Source organism: Arvicanthis niloticus, chromosome 20 (assembly GCF_011762505.2).
Source record: "Arvicanthis niloticus isolate mArvNil1 chromosome 20, mArvNil1.pat.X, whole genome shotgun sequence".
Lineage (NCBI taxonomy): Eukaryota > Metazoa > Chordata > Mammalia > Rodentia > Muridae > Arvicanthis > Arvicanthis niloticus.
Window position 1 is genome coordinate 48670115 of NC_047677.1, and position 18177 is coordinate 48688291.

The window sequence follows — 18177 nt, forward strand, 5'->3', positions numbered from 1 at the left end:
ATATTTATGGACATCTCTTTCTTTAGGTTAGGGAAGTTTTCCTCTATAATTTTGTTGAGGATATTTACTGGTCCTTTTAGTTGGGAGTCTTCCCCCTCATCTATACCTATTATCCTTAGGTTTGGCCTTCTCATTGTGTCTTGGATTTCTTGTATATTTTGGGTTAGTAGCTTTTTGTATTTTGCATTTTCTTTGACAGTTGTGTCAATGTTTTCCATGGTATCTTCTGCACATGAGATTCTCTCTTGCATCTCTTGTATTCTGTTGGTGATACTTGTGTCTATGACTCCTGATCTTTTTTTTAGGTTTTCTATCTCCAGGGTATTGTCCCTTTGTGATTTCTTTATTGTTTCTACTTCCATTTTTAGATCCTGCATGGTTCTGTTTAATTCCTTTTCCCATTTGGTTGCATTTTCTTGAAATTCCTTAAGGGATTTTTGTGTTTCCTCTTTAAGGGTTTCTATCTGTCTACCAGTGCTCTCCTTAAGTTCTTTGAGAGTGTTATTTATGTCTTTCTTAAGGCCCTCTATCATCATCATGAGAAGTGATTTTAATTCTGATTCCTGCTTTTCTGGTGTGATGGGGTGTTCAGGGCTTGCTCTGATGGGGGAGCTGGGTTCTGATGATGCCATGTAACTTTGGTTTCTATTGCTTACATTCTTGCTCTTGCCTTTTGCCATCTGGTTAACTCTAGTGCTGACTGTACTTGCTGTCTCTGACTGAAGCCTGTCTTTCTAGTTATCTAGCTTGTGTCTGATCTCCTAGGGGTCCAGATGTCTCTGTGATCTTTTTCAGCTGCACTGATTACAGTGGTACCTCTAGGATGCCTCAGGATATGGTGCCTCCAAGGTAGTAGTCCAGCTAGGTGTCTGCTGTTCTGGGTGCAGTGTCTCCTCTAGAATATCTCAGGATATGTTGTCTGAAGCTCTGAGTTCATTTGTTCCTCTGTGGATCTGGATTGAGTGGACCTTCCAGTATGTCTCAGGTGGAATCCGGGGTCCACACAACAGCAGACCTGTCAGAGGTCTGATCTAGGCCTCAGATCTGAGAACTAGTTTCTAAGACACTGTCCAAGTTAGAGCGCCTGGGATCCCTGCTTCCTCTGGGTTCTTGGAGGTTGGGGACAGAGCTGCCACCCAAGATCTGCTCAGTGCTCTGGCCCAGACCGGAAGGAACCAGTGTTCCGAGACAGGAGTAACTTCCTGGGTCCTTTTGGTTCCCAGTTACTCCCTGTTTAGGGCGGGCCCTGCTGTCTGCTTACCTAAGATACTGCCTGAGTTCCAGCGCCTGGGATCCCTGCTTCCTCTGGGTTCTTGGATGTTGGGGGCAAAGCTGCCACCCAAGATCTGCTCAGTGTTCTGGCCCAGACCTGAAGGAACCAGTGTTCCAGGCCGGGAGTGACTTCCTGGGTCCTTTTGGTTCCCAGTTACTCCCTGTTGAGGGCGGGCCCTGCTGTCTGCTTACCTAGGATACTACCTGAGTTAGAGCGCCTGGGATCCCTGCTTCCTCTGGGTTCTTGAATGTTGGGGGCAGAGCTGCCACCCAAGATCTGCTCAGTGTTCTGGCCCAGACCTGAAGGAACCAGTGTTCCGGAGGTTATAAATTTTTAATCATACCCAATAACTTATAGGCCGACAACATACAACCAAGACATGCAGAACATATTTATACCTTTAAAGCCAATCAGAAACAAATCTTTCTTCCTGTAATTTCAAGATAAAAGCCCTTGTCACTGAGATTTTTCTAGGACAAACAACTCTTAGCTACCTTATAGAATCAAAAAACTGCTGGTCCCTTTAAAAGCAGCTTGTATCGTCAATCAACTTTTGGAAGGGCTTTTTTAGCTCAGCTTGACTCTTAGCTGTGGGGAGCTGACATAAGGCGACTATCATCCTTGCAACCATCTTGAGCCATATACCCTGACAAAAGACTTGTTTACAACAGCCTACAACAGCTGAGCACACTCTGATAACATCTTGGTTTAGATACCCAATACATCTAAGGATCTTTCCTTAGGTGTGATTTAGAGCTGAGACTTAAGGGTGTGACTTAGAGATCAGATTTAGAGATAAGACCTAAGGGTGTTACTTAAAGGTGTGACTTCAAGGTGTGGCTTAGAAGTGAGACATATAAAAAAGTGAGAGGCAGTCATAAGAAATTATTATCAGTAGGAATTAGGCATGAGGTAGAAGACACTGGGACTAGAGAACTCGGAAGAAGAATTATTAGGTATTAGGCACTTGGCACTTGGAGGAAGAACTTGGAATTAGACATTAGGCACTTAGCACTTGGAAGAAGTAACTTGGAACTTGGAGGCACTAGGGACTAGGAACTAGGGACTAGAAACTCAAGACTAGGGACTTAGAGAGAAGAAGAGAGACTGAAGAATAAACAGGATTGAATCACACTCTATCTGGTCTCCATTCCTCATCCGTCCTCACTCTCTCTCTTGCTGAATCCTGATCTGCAGACCTGAACAGCTTGGGGCAGTGTGGGCTCTAACAATTTAGCTCCCAAGGCTTTTGGCAGTGCGGGTTCCAACAATGACAGAGTGGCCCGTGACATTTCAGCCCCCAAAAGTAGGGCAGCTCGGGCCGCAACACTTAGCTACAGATGTTAAGAAAACTTATCAGCCTCTGCTCTGCATATTAAGACTGCCTCTAAAACCAAGTTAAACTAGACCAAGGGTTGGATCAAGCAATTTTAACGATCTTTTGAACATCAAACACAGAACACCATAACACATAGAACACTGATCATTCAGACAACAAAACAAAAAACAGACAATTGACACAGGTGGACATTGGCATGCCAAGGACAAACAATAAACAAAGAAGTGCAGAATTATAATTACTACTCAGTGCTCTGCCTTTTTCAGCTTTCCAATTGCTTCTAACCCTGCTCCTCTCACCTGAGGCAGCTCCTGGGCTGCGGGCAGATGTCGATTAGTATTCTCCTATCCCGAATTCACTGTCACCTCCTAGATGAGCTTGAGTCGAATCAACGCTCACTCTATCTAGACTGTTTCCCACTTAAACACACTTCCTGCAAACACAGCCATAACTTAGCTAGCATCAATGCTGTTCTTTGCTCACCAAGTGCTCAGGATACTCTACTTCTTTTTTCATTTTCCATGGAGCTCCACCCAAGACAATATTCCTCAGCTGGTCTTCCGCTCTCAGGTTCCATGATTCAGGCACCAATCTGTAGCCACCAGTGGCTATGGGTAACCGGGTTCACCTGAAAGGAAGTCTGGGAATGAAAGGGGGATGGAGGGCAAGAGAAAACATGGGGCCAAGACAACATATTCTGATCAAGGCCCAAAGTTTAATATTTTGTTTTCACATATAAAGGGGAAGCCCCACGCCCAGAGTCTCTTCTTTGTTTCAGCCCAGTGGCTGGGTGAGGGGCAGCCTGGAGGGGTCAAGGCAAGGTCAGCAGGTGGCCCATTCATCTAGCTCCTGTAGCAGACTGCAGATCTGCAGGAGGCAATGCCTCCTAGGTCCTATTGTTTTGGTCTACTGTGTTAAACAGCTCTCAGGCCTGCTCAAGGCTGTGGGGGAGGGCACAATATTTCTGTGTTGACACTTATTTAGGATTCCTTTTTTAAAATTTATTTATTTATTTTTGGATTCCTTTTTGCTTCTCTACACATGGCAGTAGCTTCTAGAAATGTAATTGATCATTGCTTACAAGCCTTTAATGCTATGGGATTGCCTAAAGTCATCAAAACAGATAATGGGCCAGTGCATACTGGAAACAATTTTTAATCATTTTGTTAGGAATTTGGTATTGAACATAAAACTGGAATTCCTTATAACTCAATGGGACAAGGAGTTGTTGAATGTGTGCATTGTACTCTGAAAAATTGGCTTTTAAAAACAAAAGAGGGGGAGTTATACCCTCCCAGGTCACCAAAAGCACATCTTGCTTTTGTCTTATTTGTTTTAAATTTTTGGCAAACTGATGCTAAAGGCCAGTCTGCAGTGGAGCCACACTGGCATCCAGTTACTTCCAGCTCATTTACCAGGGTCAAATGAAGAGACCTTCTAACTAATACATGGAATGGTCCTGACCCTGCTCTAATTTGGGGCCAAGGTTCTGTGTGTGTGTGTGTGTGTGTGTGTGTGTGTGTTTTTTTTTTTTTCACAAAAAGAAAATGGAGCCCAATGGCTGCCTGGAAGATTGGTTCATCAAGTGGACACAGATCCTGAGCCCAATAGTTATGATACTAATGATAAAGACGGCTCAAAATCCCTTTCAGCCAGCTGAGTTAACCTAGAGTGTAGTCTTCACTCTTACGGAGAGCAAGTGTTTTTTTTTTTTTTTTTTTTATAAATACTCAAAGCCACCCCCATATACCTGGTGGCCAGACTTTGTGTTTGATCCTTGCCAATTAGCAGCTGGATTAGATACCTGGAACATTCCTGCTTACAACTTTAATTTCTACACTGCTTGGACCATTAACTATAATCTTGCTGCCTTTAACTTTTGGACCTTGTATCTTAAACAGATTGGTTGCCTTCATACAGGATCTGTCTCAGCAAGCTCAGCTATTCATCATGGCGGTTATCCATCACTATGAAGAAATGCATTGAGTACATGCTCACAGGTCCTTTGGTCTGAATTCATATGTGGCTTTTCTCTGTATGGGAAAGAATGTACCATAGAAGGCTGTTAGTCATAGATGGGTAAGAGTGTTCTTGAGCTTCTACAGACCTAAGACAGAGGCATACATCAATATTTCTATGTGTGTTCTCCTTGATGGGTAATAAGGAACAATATAGATACCAACCTAAGCCATACATGGTTGCCTGGCCACTTCACCCTAGACAGGATGATAGAAGACAAGTAAATCTTGTGCCCTGATCCAGCTACTGGTACTGTTCATCTTTAAAAAACTAAAAAGGGGAAATTATACCCTCCCCTAGCCTTAAACAGTCCAGGAAGAATTTGACATTGCTACAATAGGACCTAGGTGGCGTTATCTGCCCTGGCTGTACATGCAACTTCAATGCTGTGTGTGTGTGTGTGTGTGTGTGTGTGTGTGTGTGTGTGTGTGAAGATGCATCTACAGTTTCAGTTTTAGATTTTCATATAACTTTTTAAAAAGTTTATCCCCACATTTTCCCCACATTTCTTCCTCCACTCTGGCCTCCCACACTCACCAAAATTTAACCTTTCCTATTCTACTATTCCCTATTCCCTTATACCAGCACATTTATCTTCCCCATTTGGAAGCTCCCTCATGGTCACATACTAGTTTCCTGACCTCTGTGAGTATTCCAGTTGAAATACACAGATCTGAAGGTTCAAATTAACTTTAGTATAAAAATAATGAAATCATGACAGTCTCACACATACCTATCAGGTGGATCTTGTTTTGTTTCCTCCCTCTGCCAACGTATTTACCCCTCTCCCTAACTTGTCCCCTCTTCCCCACCAAGCATGACCTTTGCTTTCATTTTATAACACAGCCATTTCTTTAAAGGATGTAATAATGAATCTAAATGTAAAATATTGAGATTTTTATCAATAACTGCAAGGAAACTATAATGATTCCCAAACTGTAGATGTGATAAGGCTAAGAAATATTAGATAATTTACTCAATAATGTAAAGTTTAGCTTATTAGCTATAATGTTAGCTCTCTCTTTGGTATAGGCTTCTTTGCACTGAGCTGTGCTGTGTATCTACTGTGCTAATATTTTGTGTTTTCTGCATTGCATCCTAAACTCAATGATGTAGCTGGCATGGATGGAACTGCCCTCAGGTTTTATAAGAACCTCTCCTAGTGCTAACCATGCAGCCAACAGTTGCAGAGTGTAAAGACTGGAGTAAGATTCTTAAAACAATTTCATCAGCACATAGTCTCACATCAGGTGGCATAAATCTCAAGAGTAAGTCTTGGACACTCTCAGGAGAGCTGGGATACCCATCTGTTGCCCCAGTTCCTCTGTAAGTGTTTCCCCTGGGAGACGATGGGACAATGGGACAGTGTGGACAGTGCAGGATGCTGTGCCCACAGCTGCTGCCACAGACTCTAAAACTGTGGCTCTCTGAGCGGATGATCTCATAGGCCCATGACTCTGTCATTAGGAGGAATGAGGGTACAGGGCTCGGAGTGAGGCTCCATTTCTCCCAGGACTCAAGGTATCTACAGGGATTCTATAAGCCCCACTTGGGCTAATCTAGAGATATCCTTTAGCTATATTCACCCCACAGCCTCTAGCAGTCTTTTATGGTGCAGAGAAATCTACATAGCACCTATCCCAGCTTCATTTAGGAGGCGAGGCACCCACACCTCTGCCTGCCCCTTGAAAACCCATGGTTTCTGTTCCCTCCCTTGTACCCATGTATTTACTCCAGGTGTTTACACTGTTGTCCTTTTCCGATGCTCTCATAACTGCCCTCCATTACTTTTCCTGCTTTGAGAATTCTTTTCTTCTTTTTGTGAGAACAGAGGAAATGTACTCTGTCACAGTCACAAACTCAAAGCTTTTTATACCACATATTATTTTAATTGTTATCTGTATATTTTATGAACATCTAAAAACCTTTATAGCCATGGCATGTGTCATGACAAAGTTTTGGTTAACGATGGGCCACATATCCAGCTGTGGGCCTATAGGATCTTGTCATCTCCACTTGGAGAGTGAACTCTGTAGTTGTAGGAGTTCTCTTGTGGCCATGACATATACCTGACAGTAGCATCTTAGAGAGAGAGGGGGAAAGAAAGAGAGGAGGAGAGAGGAAAGGGAAAGGAGGGAGGGGAGGGGGGGGAGGGGAGGAGATGGGAGGAGAAGGGGGTAAGAAGGGAAGGAGAGGAAGGAGGAAGGGAAGAAGGGTGGAGGGAAGGAGGGAGAAGAATTTACTTTGTCTTAGAGTTTGGGGAGACACAGTCCATGGTGGTAGGGTAGATGGGGAGCATGAGGTGTTTGGTCACATTGCATCCACAGTGAGGATATGGAGGTAAAGACTAGCTCACGTTGGCTCAGCCCACAAGACACTGCTGTCCACATTCAGGTTGGCTCTTGCCACTTCATCTAAATGTCTCAGGAAATGACCTCATAGGCATACAAGAGGTATGCCGCCTTGATGAGAATAAAGATTTTGGAGAACAATTTTGACTTTTGATAACATTTTCAAAAACCTTTATCCCTTTTGAGATCTTTTCATTAGAGTTTATGTAAATAAATGTAGTTCTTTTTCTCTTTTCTCTTTCTAATTTTTTAGACAAGGCCTTCCTACATAGCTCTAGTTTGCCTTCTGTAGACCAGGTTGGTCTTATACTTGTGACAACTCTCCTTCCCTGTTTCTGGAATGCTTGCACCCCGTGCCTTGGTATTTCTTCACAAGTGTACACTGAGACATGTTTACATGCTATTTCCCTGTAACTGACTAGAGACAGATTTAAGTGGTCAGGGCTGGGAACAAAAAGAATGAAGTTCAACCTTGACTAATACCCAAGCATTCTGGGTTGCATTTGGTTGTTCCTGTGACATTGGACACGGAATTACATGGGCCTGGCTTCAATAAACTCTAAAAGGAAAGACTAGAAAAACAAAACAAAAACCAGTAGACAATTTATAAGAGGAGATTTATTGGGTTTTTTTGGATTTTTTTTTTTTTTTATATTTTTGGTGCTACTAAATCAGGATCTCTGAGAGATTCTACAGTAGATATGATTTGGAAGATGCCAAAAAATAAAACTCAGATCAGGGGAGAATGCCAAGGATGTGTGAGCTGTAAGCAGGGACAGCCACAGGTCCAAGAGAAAAGACAGATGGAGGACACTTGGGGAAGACAAAGATGATGCATTGGGCTGGAAGACACACTGCTCCAGGTCACCCAGCACACTACTTCCTCCCTGGAGAGGGCCACATGCCTGCAACAAAACAGACAGGAGACAGGTGGGTTCCAGAGGCTCCTGAGCTGTGATGATGTCACAGCACAGTTCTCCAACCATGGTTCCAACCACGTTTTCATTAGTCCCTCCCCTTCCCTTGCTTCTCCATGGCTCCCACAAATACAAACCTTTACCTTCTTTTCAAGGGTGTGACTCATAAGGGCCCAGGGTGTCTTGAGGTGCCACCTGATCGCAGGCCTTGAATGATGAAGATGGTGCCCACCATGATGCCCACAATGCCCACAGACAACCCCAGGGCACAGACCACAGTCTCTGTCAGCTCTGACATGGGGGCCAGAATCTCAGGTTCTGAGAAAGACAAGTTTTGGAGTCAGAAGGGAACATGTTCATGCATGTGTAAGATGGGGCCAGGGTGATGGGGGGGGGGAGAGTTAATATGCATAAACTTTGGGGGCTGGGTTTATAGAAGGACATGAAATCTACCCTTAGAAACACTTTAAAATTGGAAAATGGCCTTAAAGTTGTGATGACTCTCCTGCTCTGTCTCTGGAGAGCCAGAAGACATGCTGTTCTGGAGATGACAATGAACTAGAAAGTGCTGGAGGTGGGCAGAGCTCATACACACCCCAGTGTTTGAGAACCGGCTTGTCCAGGCCCCAGTGTTCCACCTTGCAGTCGTACACGTCATCGTCAGAAGGGATGAAGGTGAGGTAAGACATCTTGTGGAAGGAATAGTCACGGCTGAGGAGGAAGTTCGTCTCATAAACGCCTTCTGTGACTGACTCGCTGTTTCTCAACCATGTGATGCTGATCACGGGAGGGAAGATGTTGTTCACAAAGCAGATGAGGGTGTTGGGCTGACCCAGCAGCACAGGGGACTTGGGGAACACGGTCGCCTCAGGAGCCTCTGTAAAAAGGAAACATCCTGGATGTGAATTGCTAATTCTCTCCCTGAAGTTCTGCACTGTCTGGTGAGGGAGCCCGCTCACCAACACACACACTTGATGGTCACAGAGCCTGATCATTCCCTCTGCTTGGAGGTAATGTGCACTGCACCCACTTTACCCCTGTGCACTTCTTTTAGTGTTAGGTAGGATGTCTGAGGGGCTTTTTAAAAAGATTCAGGGAGTGCATTGTGGGAACAATTAGATTTATATTACATGGAATATCTGATTTGTAAGAAGAGGGGATGAGGGGTCAGCAATGAGGAGATCTGAGTGCTCCTTGGAATAAAGAGAATTTTGTAGAACCATTTGTATGTGGATCATATTTCCTCCCCCCGTGGAAGGGATGGAGGAGCAGGGTGGTGAACACTTACTGTTGGTAGCTGGGGTGGAATTGGTCTCCTTAGTCAGGGTGTCCAAGTTCTGTCTTCCTACAGATATCTGTTGCAATCCACCTTGGGGGTCAAAGCTTGTCTGTTTGCCAAACTCGGGAATCCTCCAGACTGTCTCCCTCTTATCCAAGTCCACATAAAATAACTCGTCACCATCAAATTCAAACCAGTACTGGCCATTGGGTCCATAAGACTGATAGAAAAGTGCACCATAGGAGGCTACATGGTCAGCTGATGAATTCCAGTGCATGGTGGAAAAATTGAAAAAAGGAAGGAAAAAGAATGTTATCAAGCAAAATGATAGAAAATGCTTTTAAAATGACTTGGTACATTTCCACCACCTGCTCGTCCCTACCACTCTTGGTGTTGGTTATGAGGCAGTGTTTCCCTCTGTGACATGTGCTATATGACAGCAGAATGTTGTATTTGATTTCTGCTATCCTGATAAGGCAAGTAGCTTACAACTGAGTGGAAGGATGAAGTGGAAACTTCTAGTTTGTTTCTTTCTAAACAAATGATGTTTTTCTGGGGGCACACAGGTGAGAGGATGTCTTCTAAAGCAAACACGTGAAACAATGTTCTCCTGAAGCAGACACAGGTGAAAGGCTGTTTGGATATAGCTGACACGTGAAAGGATCTGTGATGAAGGAGTATAACTATGACCCCACACACAGTGGGACAGAAGCATTGAGTATTGGTTCGCCTTACATAGTGTTGTTAAGCTCAACCTGTGGTAATATTGCCATTGAGAGAAATTCACCTAAGGCTCATGAGGTTCCTGTGGCAACTTGCAGCTTTTGCGGCCTCACCTCAGGCTAGTGGGCAAGCCTGGTGGTTCTCATCAGGATTGAACTACAGCTGCCTGGTGTCTGCTTGCTGAAAGGACTGGACTGTACCTGCTGGTTTGTGCCTGGGGTCTGCCTGTCTAAAAGACTGGTCTGCAGCTGCTAAATTGTATTTGGGGTTTGCTACAGGGCTGAACTGCTGCCCAAGAAGATCAAGCTCACCCCCAAAGAACTGTTGCTGAACAGGTCTGCTCCCCCACTTCCTAATAACATTTCTCTTCCACTACCTCTGCTGGGTGGTGGGCTAGAGGAGAGGCTGAACCCTTATTAAAAGTAGGTTGCAAAAAATGTATGCCTACAGGGGGAGAAGTTTTCTTTTCAAAGATTCAGTCAGCATATTTCCTTCTCTTAGTAGGTCTTATGTCTCATTAATTTTCCATAAGATAATAGCATCTAATTACATTTTCTTTTCCTTCAAAATAAAAGGGCATATTTTTTCACACAAGGAAAATTTCTCATTTTTTCAACACAGGAAGAGCATGTAGAATCTTATATAAGAGAACAGTGACATCATGACAAAGTGTGTGGAAACTGTTCTGTCTAAAGCTCCTGCATTAGCTGGGGACCCACAGGACGGTCTTCTGGTTTCTTCTGGAGTAAAAGAAATAGAGATTTTATTGGATTCTGTGCTTCTGTAAACCCTCACCTCTTATTTTTTTCTAACTCAACCCTGATATTCACTTGCAGATTCATGGTGAACTAAAGAGTTTTCCTCAGACAGTGAGCATGTGTGAGCTGCCACAGAGAATGGCCTCCAGTATAGACGATTCCACCCAAACCATGCCAAATAAACATTGACGACAGTCAAGGCACAGATTCTAGTATTTAGGTTTTGTGTCTTTCTTCTGAAAGGCCCGGGACTCCCCAGAAAGGGGTCCACTTAAGTTACAGGATAGCACGCACCCAAAGGACACACGAGAGACCGTCTTGCTGTAAAGCACATGAGGTGGTTTATTAAATCAGAGCTCTGGGCCAGCCCATATCCCCATATCTCACATAGGGGATAGAGGGACTGACCTCATGGCTCAGGGGCATAGCGCTTAAATATGGGCGGGGTAGGGAAAAATCGAACTTTCGCGCGGGTGCACAGGATTGGTTGTTTTACCTTTTTTGAACACTAGTAGGCCGTACCATGGGGCAGGGTGTAGTTCTTCCCTTGGCCAGTCAGTTTCTGGGATGTTCTTAACAGGCCTTTGTACTGTAACTCCCCCTCCTCTGTAACTAATTAGATGGACCCAAACCTGCTGGCAGGTGCTTTTCTGCCCAAGGTCTAAGGCGAAAAAATTTACACATATTTCATAAAATGGCCTTTATAATTTTTCACTCTACACTTCCATCCTCATTTGTTGAGTTTCATTGAATGTCAGACATAGTGCTATTCAAGGAGTAACTGGGCAGCCAGGCCTGGCCTCTGCTTTCACCACACTTGGTGAATGTGAGGAGAGCAGGCTCAGTCGACAGACAGAGTGCATGTAAGGTGCTGTGGACAGGTTACAGTCTGGCGTTCTGCACAGCAGCTGTCATTCAAAACTGACTACATGGCCTCATGGCCTTGCTGAAGGCAGGGGTCTTTTTTTCTCACAGAAATGAAGGCTGTTGTTTTTCAGTTCGCTGAAACCCTCCTCTACTCTGATGTTTCTGCTCAGTTTAGGCTTCCAACTACACTATGATCCCCAAGCCCCCTGTCTATCTATCCCTGTCTGTCTGTCTTTCCCAGTTCAACTGCTCCTCTGGCCCTTCCCTTCCCTTCCCAGTGTGGCCATCTTAGTTGGTATTATCAGCCAATAACATGCCACACCTCTCCCTCAAAGCTCCCTTATCTATTATTATTATTTATTATTATTTCCAACCGTGGATGTACACAGCTTTCACTTCAGCGGGTGCTCATCCTGGGTCTCAGGCGCTGCGGAGGACTCCGCGCTGCCCCCTGCTGGTACAGTGTTGCCCTCAGCTGGGTCCACTCCACACAAAGGCCTTTCTGCTTCCTAACCTTGATCTGTTTCCCTCACTAGTCTACCCACTCCCTAGGGGCAGGCAGCAGGTTTATGTACTTCAGCACCGACTTGTTAGCTGAGCCAATGCTTTACAAAGTGAATATTGAGTGATGACTGCTAGTTTTGAGGCCCACGGAGACTTTGGGAATGACGGGCAGGTGTCAGACCCATGTGAAAGTCAGGGTCAGCGATGACCCGGGCTGTGCTAGGACCTGTGTTGCCCAAGCATTTAGCTTTGGGCCTTCCTTGATGAAAATGTTCAAAGTCATATTTTATAAATAAGAAAATGTATATAGGCTAAATTAAAGTCAAATCATTTTCTTAGACTTGAAACTTCTGGGTTTTCTTCTAAATTAAAAAGAAATGAGAATATTTTCACATAGGCCTTCAGTTCTGTGGTTCCTCAGAACCTTGCCCACTGTGCCTGGTCACACCGGATTGGGAAACCCTAGTGTGACACTGAAGGAAGTAATTGGAGACACAGAAGCCACTGCTCCCTGGAGAAGCAGGTGAGACTCCCACCTCCCACCAAAACTGGGAAGAGAAGCCATGCTACACCCGGGAGCTCAACCCCTTTCATTTCCTGTTTCAGACATCTGACTTTTCAGCTGCTATTTTACACAGCTCCTATTCATGTCTGTAACACAGTGTGGAGTTAAGGAGGGATCTGAGAGAGGACGAGGAATGTCGGCAGAAAGGTGGAGAAAGGCAGAGGCCACAGGCTGCTGTAGCTTGTGCTTGCTTGGGTTGTTGTTACAGAATTCATGGGGCATAAATGGGCTGCATACCAGGCAGCCCACATTCCTTACTTTGTTACAAAAATATTAAACTGTATCTATAATGGAAACAAAGAGGAAATGGCATTTGTAGGCAATTACTAATGAATGGATACTTTTCTGAGACATGATCTCACTATGCACTCAGGCTGTCCGTGAACTCACGATCCTCCTGCTTCAGCACCTAAGTATGCAGTTACTGGCACAAAGTGCCAGGCCCACTCAGCTTTGTTTTTACTATTTTTAAAGCACATCTACATATTTACTTGATTTGTCACTTGTGAGGTGACACAAGAGGAAATCCAAAGTCATCAAGACTGTCTGGTAAAATGGTGAGCTCCTTCTCTCACTTCCCACCAGGGCCACCTCCTAGCTTGAAAAGGGTGAGTGTAAACCTACATAAGGGAGCATTGTCTGTATATTTGTGCACATGATTCATGTAAATGTTTTCCTGAGAATACACTACAGGTACAAAGGCTGCAGAAACTCACAGATATTTTATAGTAATGCTGAATGAAAACCATTCATTCCTGGAAACACCCCCAGGTTCCGAGACAGCCCCGCCTCTCACGGAGCCCTCCGTCCTGCCCTCACTGGTCCACTGGTAGAACCATGGCTTGGTGGATCATGAGCTGTGCTCGCCAACCAGAGCCTCCCGAAGGAATCACATAGTCGTTAGATTACCTAATATTGAGGATTTATAGCTTAGCCAATTTGTATGTCCCTCTTCTGTGGATTTCCCACTGCCCGGCTCCAGGCGTCCCTCAGCTGCACACTCACCCTCAATGTCGTCTTCACCGCCACAGCGGCTGAGCACGGTGGCCAGGGCGAGGACCCCCAGAATCAGAGCTCTGCTGAGTGGCATCCTGTCCTCTGGGTGGTCTCTGCAGCTGCTCTCCTGAGTCTTCAAGAGAGTGTGAGGATCCAGCCAAGGAGATCACACACCCAAGACAAACTCGCCAGACCCAATCAGAAAATTCCTTTGCGATGACGTCACCGTTGCCAGCTGCAGACTTTGTATTGAGAGGCCTGGAAGAGGCTGGGGGAACTCCCTGGACCTGCTGCAGGCTCTGCTCAGAGTGGACTGAGGGAATGCCTGGGAAGAAGGGGGTTCCGAGTCAGACTCTGTCGTGTGCTTATGTGCGCAGACGGCAAGAGAGGAGGGATTTCTGAAAAGCTTCATGGACAGGTGAACTCATCCACAATAATATTGTTCTTCATAACTGTCTGGGCTGCAACTGTCCAGGAAGTCTCCCCTGAATTTATTCCTTTTCTGGTGCTTCTCCAACCTCTACACCCAGCTACTTTCTCAGGCTTGCATGTATCATGAGTTAGCCATTTTTAAATTTTTTCTTTTCTTTATTTCTTTCTACAGTTTGTACAGAGTACTCCAAACTGTGAGTTGATTCATCTCTCCAAGGTGTCCCCACAGACAGTGGCCAGTCAATTTCTTTGCTCTTTCTGCTTGTGTAAACCCGGTTGGCAAGGTTCTTTGCTCTGGGCAGAAGTTCTGGTTTTACACAGAGCTGTGAAGACCTGTCCAGCACCTACAGGAGTGCACAGTGCTTTATCCAGATTTTCCATCTTCTTTTGAGTAACCTTTGTATTCTATGCCTCAGCCCACGGGGATTCGACAAGACCCTAGGGAAGGGGGCGAAAGAATGAAAGAGACAAGAGACATAAGGAAGAAGCACCAGTCTGAATGTCTGATCTAGTGCTTAAATTTTATTGTTCAGGCTGCTGTTATAAAGGCAAGCAGGCAGGAGGGTCATCTGACAGTCAGGGTCCAGGGTCATCCCATAATTGCAGAGTTCTCTAAGCCCACAAGAATTCCTAGCCCAAATTACTTATCTAAATATTTTCTCACAAGCAAGAAGGCAATTAAAACATTTCTCAGCTCGAGTTGCTTATCTGATTAATATTTTCTCCCTGGCAGAAGGGCAATAAATAAAGTATTCCTTAACTCTGGCTGTTTACTTAACTGACACTTGCTCTCAGACAGAAGGGGGTCTTGGCTCCCAGCAATTCTAAAGGAAATTTAGGGACACTGAACACACACGAGAAAGTTCTGGGTAGCTCAGTTATTCTTAAAATGTTTTTTAATGTAAGACAGTTCAGTCTAATGTTGAAGGAATTCTTGTAACTTAGAAAAGTATCTTTCTTCTCCAAACTACTGGATTTTACATTTGTTGCCCTTTTATGTGACTATTTCAGATGAGTGTGTGAGTCTGAGGATTAAGTCTCGGCAACCAATGTGGGTTCTAGTACTTGTAGAAGCCTGAGTTTTCTGCATTCTGTGGAGGCCACAAGCTCCTGGACATCTGGGACCAGCTCTTCTGTCCTGAGATGAGTGTGTTAGTCCTTGTCCTTCACAGAGGCAGAGACTGTGAGGGGTGGGATGGGACACCCCAGCACCTGTCTGGATGCAGTGAAGTAGGTGCTGGCTCTGGTTTTAGCCTCTCTGAGGGCTTGCCTCCTTCTAGGCAAATGTATTAAGACAATCATGGAGGTTGTGTACTTGTACCCACTTGTTAGTGGAATAAGGAAAAAATTCCCTTCGGATAATATAGTGACTGGTCTTGAGTGTCTAGGTTATAGTGCCCTGTTATTCAACCAAATACCTATGTATCTTTGGAGGTATTTTGTGGGTGTGATTAATTCTGTAACCAGATGATGTTATTAAGTAAGATGATCCTGGACAATCAAGCTTAGTTGGCCACAGCTGGAAGTCTTAACAGCCAGTGGAGGCTTGTCTGAGGAAAGGGGAGTCACTGTGCCCTCTGCCTGCACCGAGTTCCCATCTGCACCTGGGCCTTGGCCATGCCAGTTCACCCCACAGCTGCACAAGCAGAAACAACAGTTTTCTTAGTATCCTTGGCTCCAATAGTCCTTTACTGGGAGGCCCAGTGATTTGGCTGGCGATGTTTCTCTGGTGAACAAGATCATGGGAGAGGAGTTACTTAGAGGCACATGGTGACCCAGAGGCAGCCACAAACACACAGCCCATACCCTCATAGGCAATGATTCACAAACGCTGCATCCCTGAAGTCCCCTCCACAACTTGCAGGCAGTTCTGTAGGAGATCTCGCTGTGGAGAAGCTGTGGTCAGTTCTTACTGCAGACCGCTACTCAGGAATAGAAAGGAAGAGCTACAGATGGGAATCAAAGCAGAGGTGAGGGACAGAGCCGGCTCAGCAGAGAAGAGCACTGGCTGCTCTTGCTGAGGACACAGGTTCAGATGCCAGCACCCACATGGAGGCTCACAGCCATCTGTAACTCCTGCTGCAGGGGATCTGACTCCATCTTCTGACCTCTGAGAGCACAGCACACACATGGTGCTCTTGTAGAAAAGAATGTACACACACACGCACAGACACACACACACACAAATAAACTTAAAATAAATGAAAAAATAAAAGCAAAGATGAGCACCCACAAAAAGAAGTCAGAAACAGGAAGACATGCCGAGGCTGGAGGGATGGCTCAGTGGTTAAGAGCTCTGACTGCTGCAGAGGACGGGGCTCCCACATGGGGCTCACAATGGCCCAGAACTCTCATTTTTGGGCACCCTCTGGCCCCCTTGGCACCTTTATGTGTATGATGCACATAAACACATGCAGGCATGCACACATACAGACAAATAAAAGCAACAAATAAATATTTTAAAGAGATTACATGCTATATAATTCCTTTTATTACAAATCTTAGAGCAGAGATGATTATTTTATAACATAAAATTGGTCGTCAAATGGGCTAAATCCATGGTTTGGTGCACTCTGTGCAGCTTGTTGAGTGTATTTCTCTATTTTGAACATTGTTTGTATTTTTAATTATGTGTATTTGTGTGTCTCTCTATGTGTGGTTGTGCACATGTGGAATCTAGAAGAGACATTAGACCCTGGATCCAGGCAATTTCAGACACCCAACAAGGATGCTGCAAACTAAACTCAGTCCTCTGCAAGAGCAGCAAATACCCTTAACCCTTGAGCCATTTCCCAGCCCCCACATCTCTTTTAAAATAAATTGTTACTGGTGCATATCCCTTGTACATAGTATTGGGTTTTGTGAATACACTTTGATGCAGGTTTGTTGTGCACCTCCACCATGTTCACCCTCAATCCCTGCTGTCCTCTGTTATTTCCAATCATCCCCTCGATAGTATCACTTCTCATGCTTCCCCCCCCATATGATTTTTATATGTACATAGAAAACTATATCTTGATAGGGGTGTGAGTTACAAGAGTGTATTTGTCAACACTTAATAGTATTTTAAAGACCTGTGTAAATGTTATCAACAATGTATAAATGGAACAAAGTTGCATAAACAATGTCTAGTTTACAAGCTGTGCAAGGAGAAAACTGTAACAATGTAAAGTCTTTCCTGCATTGCCTTTCTTTGATCTCTGAATGTCGTAGACACTTGAGGTTCATTCATGGGGTTTTGCTGCCCAAAGGGAGAGGGTCAGATCTATAAGGGCCTTCAGCTTAGTGGAGGTTAGGATTCCTGTTTGATTTATTTAGGGCCAAACCAAAACAAAAGCATCAACCACCGCAGGCTGGCCTCAACCTTGAAATCCTCTTGCTTCAGCCCCGGAAGTATAGAATACAGCTCCCCTAGGGCAGTGGTTCTCAACATTCCATATTTTCTAATGCGCAACCCTTTAATATTGCTCATGTTATGCTGACCCCCAACCATAAAATTATTTCGTTACTACTTCATAACTGTGGTTGTGCTACTGTTACGAGTCATAATGTAAATATCTGACATGCAGGGTATCTGATATTCAACCGCTATGAAAGGATTGGGTTGAGAACTGCCTATTTATCATTCCTCTTAGTTTTCAGATTTACGTTGCTAATTTTGGAATTTCATTTATTTGATTTATATCGTATTTCTACCCAGGACCCTGGGCCAGTGCTTCAGCTTTCCACGTTTCACTGAATACGTTAGAAAGTTTTGTTATACAAGCCTCCTTTATTCCAGTTTTTGTTGACTTTGTGATATGAAATATGTGTGTCTGTACTGTGGCTCTGTTCCTGTGAGTTCCAACAGTGTGTTCTTCCGGAGACAAGTGACGCAGCCCACACCTGCTCCTCATTGGCTGAAGAGGATGCGGTCAATGCGTGCTGCTAAGGCTGAGGCTCCCAGTAGTGAGTTCAGGTTAGCTTCTGAGGTCAGCTTCTGCTTCCTTGGTGGGGGTGATAAACCCGCTGGGGAGTGAGGGGTAGAGAGCAGAGGACCCAGGACACCGCAATGACGCTCTGCTGTCCAGAACCTAGCTTTAGAATTAACCCTTTATTATAGGGCTATACTTATTATCATTGTCATTATAGATACTATAAGATAAATGAAAACA

At 44.6% G+C, this 18177-nt stretch overlaps 1 protein-coding gene across 2 annotated transcripts; it reads right to left on the reverse strand.

The window, feature by feature from the left end:
* Positions 1–7580: 7580 nt before the first annotated feature.
* Positions 7581–13762, reverse strand: LOC117724568 (H-2 class II histocompatibility antigen, I-E alpha chain-like). 2 transcript variants are annotated; one of them, XM_034524466.2, is made up of 5 exons: positions 13601–13762; positions 9188–9436; positions 8495–8776; positions 8043–8217; positions 7581–7887 (listed from the first exon to the last, which is right to left on the reverse strand). In XM_034524466.2, exons 1-4 carry the CDS (start codon positions 13683–13685, stop codon positions 8063–8065), a joined length of 771 nt encoding a protein of 256 aa, XP_034380357.1. In that variant the 5' UTR covers positions 13686–13762; the 3' UTR covers positions 7581–7887; positions 8043–8062. The 2 variants fall into 2 exon arrangements, with proteins under 2 accessions (XP_034380357.1, XP_076772748.1); XM_076916633.1 differs by having other exon boundaries at positions 7774–7887; positions 8037–8217; positions 13601–13761.
* Positions 13763–18177: the final 4415 nt, after the last annotated feature.